We start from the raw sequence: 15051 nt of genomic DNA on the forward strand, positions 1-15051 counted from the left end.
GTATATGATATATATATATATAGTATAAGTTTTCTATTTAAAGTTCAGGTTTAAGTTAAATACATGTTTAAGTTTGAGATTCAATCGAGTTAAGTTTAAGATTTTTTTCATTTCAAACTTTTACGAGTTTTAATTTATAGTTTCGAGTTCGAGTCGAATTTAAAATTTATAAACTCACTAGTTTTCAAACCTAATTGAACTCCATTTTAGAGTTTTTGAGTTGAATCTAACTCAACAATACTCAAATTCAACTCGACTCGACTCATTTACATTCCCATAGTTTATTTCATTCTTTAAAATCCACCATAAATACATGATTTTGTTAATATCAATCTTTTCTATGAATAAAATGGATCGGAACGGGTTGAAATTTTTTACCACTCCGATTTCACTTCAAACATAAAGAGTATTTATTTTATCTTAATTTCGATCCGATCCCAATTCGATTTAATATAAGTATTATTCAAGTTTGATCGATCCGAAATCCAATCTAATTTTTAAATTTTAAAACCTTAAATTTTTAACAAAAAATATAATAATAAACATACTTATATAAATTAAGAATTATACCACCTATACATCGAATGATTTTCATTAATTCATCTGACCAAATTAACTATCGTGCCTAATTTGGGGACTGAGTCTGGGCTTGCGAAAACACATGTTGGGTTGAGTTTAGGAATATTCTTTTTAACTCGAAAATCCAATCTTATTTTAAAATAAAAAAAATTATATTAGATTGCATCTAACATATATATATTAATTTTATTAGATAAAATAAATTTAATAAAAAAATTATAGAGATAAAATATTATTATAATTATTATTAGATATATAAAGAATAATTATATTATATCTCAAATCAAATTTAAAATTTTTCATTATAAAAAAATCTAAGTTAATAATTTATAAAAAATATATATAAATCGAATTAGAAGGATATTTTATATCATCACCGCGTATATATAAAAGGGTAAATTAAATGTTTAGTACCTAAACTATTAGTCTTGGTTAATTTTAGTACATAAACTTTCAATTTTTCAAAATCATATCTTACGTTTAGTTTTTGTTTCATTTTAGTATATCGTCATTAAAAACTTAACGGGTGATTTGCACGTGACACCTTTTTATGGGTAAATTATATTATTTATCACTCAACTATCTTCTCGCTTCAATTTTGGTCACTAAAGTTTAAATTTTTTAATTTAATTACTTAACTTTCAAATTACTCCTAATTTAATCACTCTATCTTTCAAATCTATTTTTAATTTTAATTATATATTAAAATAATAATAATGAAAATGCCATGTCACAAAAATTATTAATAAAATAAATTAGAGTGATTAAAATAAGAAAAAATTGAAAGTTGGGTAATTAAATTGAATTTTTTATTTAGTACCAAAATAGGAGTGAGAAGATAGTTAAGTGATGAATGGTGTAATTTACCATAAAAAAAGCAGTCCCATTAAATTTTTAACAGCTAGGTATTAAAATGAAACAAAAACTAAATATTATGTAAGACTTTGATAAAAAAATGAAAGTTTAAATACTAAAATAGACCAAAACTAATAGTTTAAGTACTAAACATTTAATTTACCCTTTTTATATTACTAGTATCTAACCTCGAGTTTAAGGATATACCCAGGTTGAGTTGGATCGAGTCTTTTGTTAACTCAAATCTGACTTTTTTGTGTGTGTGAAAGTAATATTAGGAAATATTCATTTGTCGAAAGTCGCATAAATAATGTCTTGTCAATTACAGACTGAACAAATATAGCCATGACTATCATAAATAAAATATAATAACGATCGCCTAGTGATAACCTGATAAGAAAAATCATGAACAAGTGAAACAACGACATATATAAACGAATACACCAACGATTCTGAACACCAAACATGGAGAGAAAAACTTGAAGAAGAGCCAAAACGACTAATAGAAAAAGCGATCTCCCCTTAACAACAATCTCATCTAGCACATATATGCAATAACCAACGTATCGTCTTGTACAAACGAATAGAGACATTGGCATCGGGAAAGCAACCAATGAATCATGTAGAATCGCATACCAAAAAGAATATCAATAAAATAAATCTACACAAAAAATCTATAAATACCGATAGACATGATACCCTTTATAAAAGGGTAAGAAAAATATTATTATCAAATTATGGTAAACTAAAATTGAAAAGCTAGTAAAAGTAAAAAGAATTAACGGAAAAGGTGAATAAAAAGACAAGGAGGTGACCGTGTACGGCAACATCCTACCCCAAAGATTAGGTGACCGTGAACAAGGCTTTAATTTTGGGTGTGAGATCGAGTCTCACGGAGGGCATTTCATAATTCAGAGGTCTCCCACAGAAGCTGCTCTCAACCTGGCATTGAGAGCAACCTACTATCTTACCTCCCCCTTATCCCATTACATATGGGAATAAAAGTCAATTAATTTTGACTTAAATATTTTACTTCTTCATCTGTAATCTTATTAGACTCGAGTTTAGAAATATTCTTTTAACTCCAAACTCGATCCTACTTTAAAGTAAAATTTCAAATTTTAATATATATATTATTTTTATTAGATAAAATAAATATTATTATAATTATCTTTAAATATATAAAAATAATTATATTATATCTCAAATCAAATTGAAACATTTTCGTTCTAAAATCAAATCTAAGTTTATTATTTAAAAAATAAATAAATTTATAAAATTGAAGGATATTTTATATCATCATCATGTATTTAAAAAATGTATAAAATTGTAATTTTTTTTGGAGATTTTCGGACATAATCATTTCATTTTGACTTGTAAGGTGTATGATAGTGAGTTGGAATGGAATGGATTCGAGTAAAAGACATTTTTCAAAGCAATAATAGAAAAATAAGTCCAAATTTTAAATTCCTATTATTCTATTATTTGTTAACTGCTTGGATCTGCCAATATTCACTGTTCATCTCACTATCTTATCTCAGTTCCTTTTCATCTTCTTCACTAATTCTGTTATAAGTCTTCTTCATTCTCAGGTTCATAGCTGTGATGGAGTTTTGATTCATCGCACGCTTCACGAGGTAAGAAAGAGATTAGTAAAACTCTTTTTCTTTTAAAGGAAAATCTTGTTAGTTTGGTTCAGCAGAAAGACTGAGGGAAATTTTTCATTTAATTTCTTTCAAAGAGTAGATCAATGCGAAGCAAAATGCCTTAGTATCTGTTCAAAGATAAATCTCTATCATTTGATGAACTACCGATGCTTTGGATTCGATTTTAATTTGCTGTTTATCTGCTACTACGAGATCTAATTGAGTTTTTCTTTTTCCTTTGCTTCATAAATTATATCGACAAAGAACATTATGAATGTGATAAATATATATTTTTAGAAAGTTCATGTTCGACCCTTATCCTTTTGCGCTGAAAAATGTGGATAGTTTATATCAATGAAAATTATTAAATATTATAAGATTTAAAGCTGTTAGGTTGAGAATTTAAAAATACTGCAAGTGCTGGTTCCTTTTAATTTATCTGTAATTAGGATTGCTCGTTAGTTTTACTCATCTTGATGGATTTGGATATTCTATTGACGAGTATTGGCTTGAAAATGCCCTTTCAAATGGTGTCTACGTGTTAATTTCTTTCCAGTACTTGCTTTGTCTGTAATTAGTCTTTCCTCTTAGTTTGTTTTGTTCCTGTTACAGTGTGTGATGGATTCAGATAATCTATCGTCTGCGGGTGAGCTTGAGGTTGCCAGTCAAAATGGTGTTTATCGGCAACCTCAGGTGTGTGGGGACGAGTACGACTGTGGTATTTCGGATAATGTGAATGGGAGTGTTGAGGAGACCTTCGAGACTTATTTGCATAATGAAATGGATGACAATGGAACAACTGAGCAGGCTAAAGAAGGGTCAAATGACTATGTTGAAAGCAATGGATTGATTGATTCCGAGGCAGTAGGTCCTATTATTCTGTTTGAGTCTTTTATTAATTACCATGAGACTAATTTCACGTGTATGACTGTCTTTATTTGTAGGAAGGGGAAGCCAAAGATAATTTGAAGCAATCCAAACCTCGTAAGATTCAAGGCGAGACCAAGACTGAGAAGCGCTCTGGTCCCAAAAAGGTTTCGCCATCTTTATTGAAGAAAAGTAAAGATGGAAAGATTACAAAGGCAACATTAACAGCTCCTGATGGTGGTTCTGGTGCTGCAAATTCACGTGTGAAACAGCCTCTTAAAAGTAGATCATTGAATGAAAGACAAGCTAATGTATCCCAGGTCAGGGTTCACAATGATAAGACTAATTTCTTTTTCTTTGGATTTTGCTTTTCTTTTGTTATCACTGTTTCTGCCTTTCTGATTTTTTTCCTCTCTGTGTGCTTCCAACAGCAACCTGGAAAACCTGATGCAGCCTTCTCTGAAGGCAATACGTATGTACTACTTGTTCTTTTGTTAATTTCTTTTCTCTTCTTTATGCAACCTTCTGCCATTCTTATTGATTCTATAAACGAAGAGGGGAAGCTCTAACTGGCCACTTTTTATCTTCTTATTTTCCCCTGAAATTGGAGTATCGGACTTTATGTGCTGCATGATGAAAGATCTGTTCTCCTGCATTCTCACAAATGTTCTACTGTTTATTACAGAGAGAAACCCAAGCTAAAGCCTCTGAAGAAAGGATCTCCAAAAAAAGCTGAAGGAGACGCTGAGTCATCATATCCTTGTGTGTTTGAACATTTTGTTATTACTTTCTGTCTGGTACTATGCATTGAAATGGGTCACGGTTTGAGTTTTCTTTCCAACGTTGTCTATAAGTTTTCACTGGCATGTATCTGTTTATCCTTAATTGCTGCATTGAAGCCCCACACCAGCTGATGCTAGAGCTCATAAGAATGGTACTCTTCCAAATTATGGTTTCAGTTTCAAGTGTGGTGAACGGGCAGAGAAGAGGAAAGAGGTTGGTGCTTTATATGATATTCCCCAGATTTTACGTTGTCTATTATTGCAGCAAGTTCACTTCAACTTTTAAGTCTTCGTTACTGTGTTGCGCAGTTCTACAACAAACTTGAGGAAAAGATTCATGCAATGGAAGTAGAAAAAGCAACTTGCAGGCCAAGTCTAAGGTATTATTTTGTGAATGTTATGTCATATGTCCAAAATCATTTCTTATAAGGATATTCAACTTTTCTGCAGGAAACACAAGAGGCTGAGATTAAGATGTTTAGGAAGACTTTGACCTTCAAAGCAACTCCGATGCCAATCTTCTATCAGGAACCTCCACCTCCAAAGGTGGAATTAAAGAAGGTTGGTTGCATGTTCCGACATATATAGAAGGCTAGATGGTGCTTTGAGTATAGAAATCTACATAGGCAGATTCGTTTTTCCTTTCTTTGGTGTGTGTATACATGCATTACACTTCTTTTGTTTCTTTATCTGCTATATGTTGACGATGAGTTTCTCTCGATTTGCAACATTAATGTCTTCCTATTACTTGGGTGCAGATACCAACTACAAGAGCGAAATCTCCAAAGCTTGGTCGAAGGAAAAGCTCGACTTCTTCAGACATAGATGGTAACAGCAATAACAGTCACCAATCAGGTCGGCTAAGTCTGGATGAGAATGCATCTCAAAGCTTATCTGCCAAAGTGATTTCTCCTGTTCATGCAAAGAAGCCACAGAGGAAATCACTTCCCAAGTTACCTTCTCAGAAAACTACTTTGTCCGGTGCAAAGCATGAGGAGCCGAAACCAAAGGCATCCAATCAGAGAAAGGTGACTAAATCAAAAGCAACAACCGCGAAGAATACCACGTCATCTGATTTGATGGAGGAGGAATTATCTCCAATCCAACAGCCAGAGGCAGTTCCTAGTTCGACAGCTGATTCAGATGGAAGTCAGCCCGACATGGACCAAGGGCCAGTGATCGGAGAGCAGGGGCAGCTGGACTTGGAACAAGAGCCAATTCGGGTGGAGCAATAAGCAATAAGCACGGCAATGTAGCTTGCACAGATCGCCGAGCATGTTTACAGTACTATATGTCAATCATTTACAACGTTTGGCGTAATTTATTTATGTTGTTATTTAACGATGGGCAGTTGAGTCTCTAAAGTCATTTGCTGTTTGTGTTAGAGAATCCATAATCAAACCTGCTGAAGTAATTGTGAATTGAAGTTCTGTCTGCTACATTGTGTAAATTGCTCTGTTTATTCTACAAAGTCAGTGACTGTAAATTTAAGGTTTATATCACAATCAAGTACCTAAAATGTATCCTCCTTTTCATTTAAGTACCTAAAATTATCTTTTTGATCAAAATAGGAGTATTTTATGTCAAAAAAAAGAATTTTAGGTACTTATTTGACTAAAAAATGCTTTAGATACTTAAACGAAAAAGATAGTATACTTTAAGTACTTATTGTAATGCAATCCTAAATTTAATAAGATTAAATAGCCACATATGGCGATTATTTAAAGACTTGAATTGGAATCCAGAGTCGACCTTTATATAATTAGTATGGTGAAAGATGTTGACAAAGAAATTTAGAGTTTCCACTTTATTTGATTACCCTTCTCTAGATTTTTTTCTCATCTTCTTCTGGTCTTTTCACATCAACCAACAGTTCCAAACAGCACAATTTCCATGGATCACATAAAATCAAATTAGCAATCATTCACATCAAAGTTTGACCATTTTTTTCATAACCATAGTGGGAACAGAAACATTGACTACCTCCAATGGCGGATGCAACTTCACATAACATGGTTTGACAGGTTGCAGACGACAAAAGTTCAAAAGACCAAATGAGATTAGTAAAAACGATGGGAGAAAAACAACTCTCATGGAAGTTTGAACTGACTACGATGACTCGAAGACTTTGAATCCGCCATCGAGGAAAACAAAGGACCCAACAATGAACAAACTAAAGTGCAAAGGAAAAGCTTAGCATCAGAACCATATGACTAAGCAAAAGGCACCCTAAAATCCAGAACCCAGCAACTGTATTCTCAGGGAAGTTTGACCAAGAAAACGATACCCGTTATTGGGATAATCAAAATCTAGTAACAGGTCTCTGATGAAGGGATACCTGCAAAAAAATGGGAGAATGGCCGTGTTCCCTGGAAAAAGGGGCCAAGTTCTGGAAGATAGAAGACCCACAATTGATGGACCCAAAAACTAAACTAACTGTGGCTACTCACAGAGGGTATTCATATAGGCTTCTTGATTGATCAAACCTTGTTTTGCTAATAAATCGATACTCGGCAGTAGGTGGAGCGGTGTAGTGGCCAATATATGTTAGTTTAGAAAAGGATGTCGCACCTCCATAGCTGCTCTACAAGTAGGTCGACTGCACAACTGCTGATTGCCTTGCAGTGCTGTAGGTTTAACCCCAAGAGGGTCTCACTCAATTTTCCAAGTGAAGGCAAGCTTTTGTCGGTGACCTTAGTGCAACCTGACACAGAAAGGATCTGCAAATTGATTTGATTAGAACAGGCCAGAGTTGCAATTCCAGAATCGGTGATAGCACACTTGGAGACATCAAGTTCATTGAGCAACTGGCAGTTCTCTGCAATTGCAATCAAACTAGCATTGCTGACCTTACAACCATCAAGATTCAGCATTTCTAAAGTCCATCCGTGCAGATCAGCCATGACACAGATGCCTTTGTCATCCAAATTCACACAACCGCTGAGATTAACCTTCACTAAACCAGCCTCACAACTCTCAACCAATGGAAGAAACCCAGCATTGGTTATGCCATGAAGCCCGCTCAACTCCAAGTGCTGCAGTTGAGGGCACAACTTCCCTAATGCAACCAAGCTGGAATCACCAAAACCGGGGCAGTTACGGATGGACAGTGATCGAAGGGATTGACAAGGGGATACAGTGGGCAATCCCAGGTTTAGGTCCTTAACACCCAAGCAGTTCACAAAAGATAAAGCCTTCAACTTTGCACCACAGTTAAGGAGAGAACCAAAAAGCCCGAATTGGGTGATCCTGTGACAGTCCTCTAGTCGCAAGCTCTCCAGCGAACTAGCTGTTTTGGTGAAAGACACCAGCCCATTATCAGATAAGAAAGCACATTTATGGAGGCATAACTGTTTCAAATTTGAGCAACCCTTTGCAACAGCCTCAAGTCCCAGATCTGTTACGCCACGGCAGGATGTAACTGTGAAAGATTTCAATTTCTGTAGCCCATGGCCATTACCCATCACCCAGAAGCCCTTTTCACTCACATTTAAAAGGCTGGTGAGAGAAAGATCAGTCACTGCCTTGCCATAGTGTCCAATAACAGCAAGAGAGGCATCAGTAATGTTCAAGGCTTGTAGCTTTACTTTTGTCAGGGTACATGAGGCTGAAGACAACATGCTTGCAATTCCCTGATCTCCAACAAGGGGACAGTTTTTTATTGAAATGGACTTTAGATTTGGACAGCTGCGACCTACAGCTTGGAGACCTTCATTTCCAATGTTTGCACAACCATCAATGGTCAGATCTTTCAAAGCAGGGCAGCTCTTTGCAAGAGCCAGCAAAGACTTATCAGTAATTGCGGGACAGTGGCAAAGGTCAAGCTTCTCTAGCTGGTGACACCCATCAGCAATCTCACACAGACCTTCATCTCCAATAGAAGATAAATTCCACAATGAAAGAACCCTTAAAGAAGGACATCCACGGGAGATGGCCCTGAGCCCAACGCTAGTCACTCCACGCGTAGAATTGCTTCCACTAATGAAAAGCTTCCCCAATCCTCCACGACTAGCAGTTCCAACAGCAAGAGAAGCAAGTCTAACATCCGTTGCTTTCTTTCCTTCCAAAATCCTAGAGAGGAATCCATCACCCTCAACATCATGATCTACAACCTCAGAAACAACTCCATCCTTGTCATTTATTTCATTTCTGCGGATGTTGCTAACAAGTGTAAGCCAGCGCTTGGATACACAAGCGCAGGAACTCCTCTCTTGGCCTCGAGGTAGTCGTCTGAAGATTTCAAATAAGCATTCATCAGGGAGAATCTCAATCGATGGCTTCTTCTGCTCAAACCTTTCTCCAGACAAAACAATCGGGGCACTGAAGCGCGACCTCTTTTGATGAGGAAAATATACATCCCCGTTAAGTCCAAGGGAGAAAAAGAGACTCGATTCCTTGGGGGTTGGGTAAATAGAAACCCCGGGAAAAAATTATCAGTTCCTGAGAACCAAGATTAAAACTGCTGATCAGAACAGAGCAACAGAGCAATCAAACACAACACAACACTACAGGAAAACTGGATTAAAAAGCTTGACAAGTATTTCAGATTAAGCAGAAGTTGTTCTCAATACAACAATCAAAAACCACATCTCTACTAATATCATGCCCAACAGACATAAAGAAACATAAAATATTGCATCCGTCCTCGGATTCAACTGAGAAACATACCGAGCTCTTCCCTACAACACCATACTCTATATTCAATTGCACAGGTCAACCCATGAGCGCAAAACTAATTAGAGAAATACACAGACCCTCAAACAATAAGAGGATCAGTTCTAAGTTAGCCTGATCTACATCTAGAACATCTTCATAGCCCCCAAATCTTCATATTAACAAAAACCAACATAAACTAAACGCAACTAAAGTTATTTCCCTAAATCAACATGGATTCAGTAACTCACAACCAAGTCTTCAAACCCAAATATTGAAATACATCGAAAGATATTAATCATCCAAGAAAAATCTAAAATTTGATCACACAAAAGGATATAATTATGCAACATCCAATCCATAGATCAAATTCATCATAAACGAAAACCAAAGATACCCAGAAAGAAAAAAAAGCTAAAAAATAGAAAGATAAAGAACTTACCACTAAAAGAAAAGATCTTTGACATGAGTACAGCTGAAAAAATCCCGGGAGGTCGAATCCGCACTGTTCCTCGCCCAAAAACCCTCCAAAGAGAGCGAAAAAGAGAGACCCAACAAGGAAGACAGTCGTAACTTCAAGGAATGTGGCTTGAAAACAGGAATGCATGAGAAAGATTGGAGCTAGAAGGACATGGGAAACCCTATCAGATATGGCAAAAAAGAGGTGGAGAAAGAGAGAAAAGGGGAAAAACAGCCGGAAAAAAAAGAAATGAAAGATGGTGATAGAGGGAGAAAGGGTCGGTTTTATTATGAGAGGAGAGAGGTTTGGGTATGTGATAATACACCATAGAGAAACCGAATGCATTGTATTTGGCCCAAAAATTTGGGGTTTGGTTTCCTTGTGGGGACTCTCTCTCTCTCTCTTGTCCCCTTCCTTCCCAATCCCCCTTACTTTACTGCTTTTGTCCGTTGATGGTTTTGCATTTCTCATTCGGATAAATTACACTTTTAGTATTTAAACTATTAATTTTAATCAATTTTAATACCTAAATTTTCAAGTTTTCAGATCTATACATAACGTTTAATTTTTATTTTATATATTGCATTAAAATTTGAATGACACTATATTTTTATAGTTAAATTACATCATTCATCACTTAATCATCTTTTCACTTCTATTTTATTAATAAAGTTTTAAAAATTTTAATTTATCTACTCAACTTAATTATTTCTATTTTAATCATTCTAATTTAGTTTATTAATAATTTTTGTGGCATGGATTATTTTATTAATATATAATAAAAAATAAATTTGAAAGTTAGATAATTAAATTAAAAAAATTAAACTTTAATAACTAAAATAAGAGTAAGAAGATGATCGAGTGATGAATAGTATAATTTATCCATAAAAATGTTATATGCAAACGGTGAGATATTAAAAGAAAAAAATTAAACATTAAATATAATTTTAAAAAATTTAAAAATTTAGATATTAAAACTGATAGTGTAATTTACCCTTCTCTTTCGTTATCCCCAAGTGTTTGGACACTAGATTAAGCTTAGCCTTCGCAATGACAGAATATCCTGCATTGGAATAAACCACTCTGTTTCATTATTTTAAAAATAAGGTCAAATTTTAGTTTTGATCCCTTTATTATACCCAAATTTTGGATTCAGTCATTATATTTGAATTTGATACTGTTCCATAACTCTATTTCAGAATATCATTACCTAATTCAAATATTTTATACCGATTATTATTTTAAACGGTTAAAATATTAATATGAATTTCCATAAAAGTAGAAAATTCATATAAAGATATAAATGAGTTAGACTTTATTATTTTTAAGAAAAAATATATGATAACATTTAAATCTAAATAGTTGGTCTAGTGGGATGAGACACTAGATCTCTTAAGCAATGTCAGGGGTTCGAATCTTGGCGATTGTGAATGGAGCAAATTGGGTTGGGAGGGTATGTAGTGCCTGATCCGGATTAGTCGATCAATAAATCAAATGCCAATGGTTATACAAAAAAAACTACAACGTTGTTGGTTATTTAGAGTTTAGACTAACTAAGTAAGTCATAGAATTAAAAAAACTCAAATTATACCAAAAAGTACAAGAATTATTCCCTTATAAAAGTATAGAGGCTAAATTTCAAATTTGAGCATAGTTGATGGACCAAAATTATAATTTGACCTAATAATAAAAGTTAAAGTTCATTGGTCATTATTAAAAGTATAGAGGCTAAATTTCAAATTTGAGCATAGTTGATGGCCATAATCATAATTTGACCTAATAATAAAAGTTAAAGTTCCATTGGTCATTATTAAGGAGTAAAATTGAATATACATTCCTAGTCTATATTTTACAATTTAGGAGTATTAAATATTTTAGTATAATATACGAATGGTCATCAAATTGTGTTAAAGTGGCTTTTTATCATTTAAGTTTCAAAAATTTCAAAATGATCATTAAACTTCTCTACCAAATACAAAATGATGGTTATACTTTATCAAACTATTGCAAATTATCATTAAACTTGCATAACTATTACAGAAATGGTCATTAATTTTGCATAACTATTACAAAATAATCCCCAAACTTTTTAAAATTTATTATTATTTTATGACGTGCAATAATCATTTTGTAATGGTTTGATAAATTTAATGATCATTTTATAATTTTTAAAATTGTAGTAACAAAAAAATTAGGAGAAATTATAAATTTGGTAATTGAACTTTGCTCTCTCTCATATTTCACTCATTGTGCTTTTAATCTTTTAAACTTCCTCACTAAACTTAATATATCGAGTTTTTTGGTCACTCGTCGTTTTCTCACTAACGACGTTATAAATTATATAGATGCAAAAAAGCTTTTGTTTTTGTGAAAATTTTGTTATTTTCAAATAGCATCGTTTTAACGTTGTTAACTATTTAACAGCGGAATGACCGAAGAAACCCAATGTATTAAGTTGTAGTGAGGAAGTTGAAAACTTTTAAAGTTTAGTGAGCAAATAGGAGAGAGAATAAAGTTTAATGATGGAATTTTTAATTTACCCAGAAAAAATTATGTGCTGCACCATAAGTATTATGCAATTTAGGAATAAAATATATTACATGGTTTGTTGGCATTAATTATGGGTTAAGTTAGGAAGAAAACGGGAAATTGATAAGAGACAAGTTGAATTGGGAATGCACGTGATGAAATTAAGATGACATTAATAAAACCATGAAATGCACGTGTGATGCGAGTCATTTTGCACTCATTGCCAACTTCATCTTGCTTAATTCTCTAAGCAAAAACATTACTATATATTATGTACAATAATTAAATGCTCCAACTTGGTATTTTATACGTATATTTGACCGGTGGATCCAGTTGTATATCATGTCCCATGTACCATGAGCATAAAATAGTAATAAATACCACATATAGAAGATAATATAAAGGGTTTTTAATTTGTTTGATTGAATCGAGTCGAGTTGATCTTTTGACTCGAAACAAATTTTATTTGTACTTAAACGTTATGATGCATGCATGCAGTGTTCTCCCTATTTTGTAGTGATATTAATGCAACAAGATGGATGTGGGTTTCCTTCATTTTGTTCCTTCTACAATTCCCCCTTTAAAAAGCATGTATGCATGTGCATGCATGATGAACACATACATACATGGTAATTAACAAACGTAATATAACATGTGCATATAACATGCAATAATTAATAGCAATATATCGCGCTGGAACCCATCCACTTGGACTCTGGTTCCACGTAATTTCAAATGGTGCCCAACTCATCAAATTTGGAAGTTCATGCATTTCCACTTGAACCATTCCATTATCAGAACAATTTAATAGCGGTGTTTTTTTAGTTCTATAGAGGGGTTTATAAGCGCCGAGACAAAGTTTTTCGGCGTAAAAAAATGCCGCAAAAGTTAGTGACAATTGTAAATAAAAAACGCCGTTATATACCATGATATTTCGCGGCGTTTGTGTATAAAACGCCGCTATATACTATGATATGTAACAGAATTTGTGAACAAAATGACGCTATATACTATGATATTTAGCGGCGTTCGTTATACTAAAACGCGGTTAAAAGTTATTGGTTTTGCAGATCAAATGGGGAAAGTTAGTGGTGTGAAGTCTAGGCTTGCAGTGTTTAGATTTCTGTAGTAGTGGATCTGTACAAGCTGGTTGTTACTTTGGCTTAATTTTGTAATTATTTTCTATTTAGGGTTTGGGCTTTTAGAGTCGGACTTGGGTAGTAAAGAAGGGATGGGTATTTACTTGTTTGAAGTGCAGCGTCATCATGTAATAGAGTCGTTGTTTTTGAGGGAGCACTACACTCGCTTGCTCTAAGTAACAATATCCAAGGAGGCAAAGCAAATGGACTGGAATCTCAATTCAAGGGATCTGCATCCATAATTCATTTCATACTGGATTCCCTTTTCTTGAAGAATTAGCTCCCTAATTTGATTTACTGTGACATTTGTTCCTTTCAGCCTATGGAAATTTATGTAGACGACGAGGCCAAGTTGACCCTTCATGGTCTTGTGCAGGTATGTTTTAAGAAGCTGGCTTATTTTCAAGCCTTCATTTGTGTTTATTTTAATCTAAACACCAAAATGGTTCTAATGACAGCACTACATCAAATCGAGTGAACTGGAGAAAAAGCGCAAGTTGAATGACCTCCTTGATGCATTGGACTTCAACCAAGTCGTCATCTTTGTCAAAAGTGTGAACCGAGCAGCTGAGTTAAACAAGTTACTTGTGGAGTGCAATTTTCCTTCTATATGCATCCACTCTGGCATGTCCCAGGAAGAAAGGTTTTTAAAAATTGTACATGTCATGCATAATTAATTTCTGCCCCCTTGTGTATTTTATATTCTTGTAAAACTAGTGACATAAGGACCCTCTTTCGTTCAATCATCCCTCAAGATTTCGTTCAGTTGCTTGGCTTGTGTATTCTTCTATGATGGATGCTGTATATCAGAATTGTGGATGTTTCTATAACATGATTTTCTGTTTTGTTAATGGTTCTTGAATAAATATGATATGTGGTTTGGCTTTTCATATTATTTTTGTTTATAAATATAAGCATCCGAATCTCTTACCCTCGGTTGTAATGCTGATCAATGCTATGTAGGTTAACTCGCTACAAGGGTTTTAAGGAGGGGCATAAAAGAATTCTTGTGGCTACAGAGTTGGTTGGAAGGGGAATTGACATTGAACGTGTTAACATCGTCATCAACTATGACATGCCGGATTCTGCCGATACATACCTGCACAGGGTATTGTTTGTTTCGATCGCATACCGATCTTGCTTCTTTTCTTTGCATATACTGAACGATGTTTCTTGGTTCATTGGTGGTAGGTTGGTAGAGCTGGCCGGTTTGGCACCAAGGGTCTTGCAATTACATTTGTTTCATCTGCTTCAGATTCTGAAGTGCTCAATCAGGTTTAGGCCCACAACTTGTAACCATTGTTCTGTCCATTGATTTGTCATCCTCAGACCGATTATCTTCCACCCGTTGCAGGTCCAGGAGAGGTTCGAGGTGGATATACTGAGCAGATTGATACCTCTACTTACAGTATGTTTCTTTTTATGCTTTAATCTGCTTTTGATACAAGTAGTAGAACATTTATGTTCTTGCTTAGGAATGGCAACTTTCTCCGACCCCGAAGTGTCCGACCTCGACGTGTCCGGACCAGGACCGTGGCTAG

General features: G+C 34.3%; 2 protein-coding genes and 1 pseudogene across 2 annotated transcripts; 2 read left to right on the plus strand and 1 right to left on the minus strand.

The window, feature by feature from the left end:
- The first annotated feature begins 2935 nt into the window (after positions 1-2935).
- Positions 2936-6084, plus strand: LOC120157368 (annotated as a pseudogene).
- A 539-nt stretch (positions 6085-6623) lies between these two features.
- LOC120157369 (EIN3-binding F-box protein 1-like) lies at positions 6624-9159 on the minus strand (the record flags this gene model as incomplete). The annotated part of the gene is made up of 1 exon (XM_039168516.1): positions 6624-9159. A coding segment is annotated over one exon (1878 nt), but the record flags the coding sequence as incomplete, so codon positions are not given.
- A 4271-nt stretch (positions 9160-13430) lies between these two features.
- Positions 13431-15051, plus strand: LOC120157363 (DEAD-box ATP-dependent RNA helicase 15-like). Its single transcript, XM_039168512.1, has 7 exons — positions 13431-13456; positions 13830-13886; positions 13969-14153; positions 14474-14618; positions 14702-14785; positions 14865-14918; positions 14986-15051. Exons 2-7 carry the CDS (start codon positions 13833-13835, stop codon positions 15049-15051), a joined length of 588 nt encoding a protein of 195 aa, XP_039024443.1. The 5' UTR covers positions 13431-13456; positions 13830-13832.

The sequence above is a fragment of the Hibiscus syriacus genome, unplaced genomic scaffold (genome assembly GCF_006381635.1).
Source record: "Hibiscus syriacus cultivar Baekdansim isolate YM2019G1 unplaced genomic scaffold, ASM638163v2 tig00111248_pilon, whole genome shotgun sequence".
NCBI classification, from domain to species: Eukaryota; Viridiplantae; Streptophyta; class Magnoliopsida; order Malvales; family Malvaceae; genus Hibiscus; species Hibiscus syriacus.

What these genes read in the sequence shown, in the direction of transcription:
- LOC120157363 (XM_039168512.1), top strand. Translation starts at nt 13,833, where the DNA reads ATGGAAATTTATGTAGACGACGAGGCCAAGTTGACCCTTCATGGTCTT. An exon ending in CCCTTCATGGTCTTGTGCAG is followed by an intron (nt 13,887 to 13,968) that starts GTATGTTTTAAG and finishes TTCTAATGACAG; the next exon opens with CACTACATCAAATCGAGTGA. An exon ending in GATTGATACCTCTACTTACA is followed by an intron (nt 14,919 to 14,985) that starts GTATGTTTCTTT and finishes GTTCTTGCTTAG; the next exon opens with GAATGGCAACTTTCTCCGAC.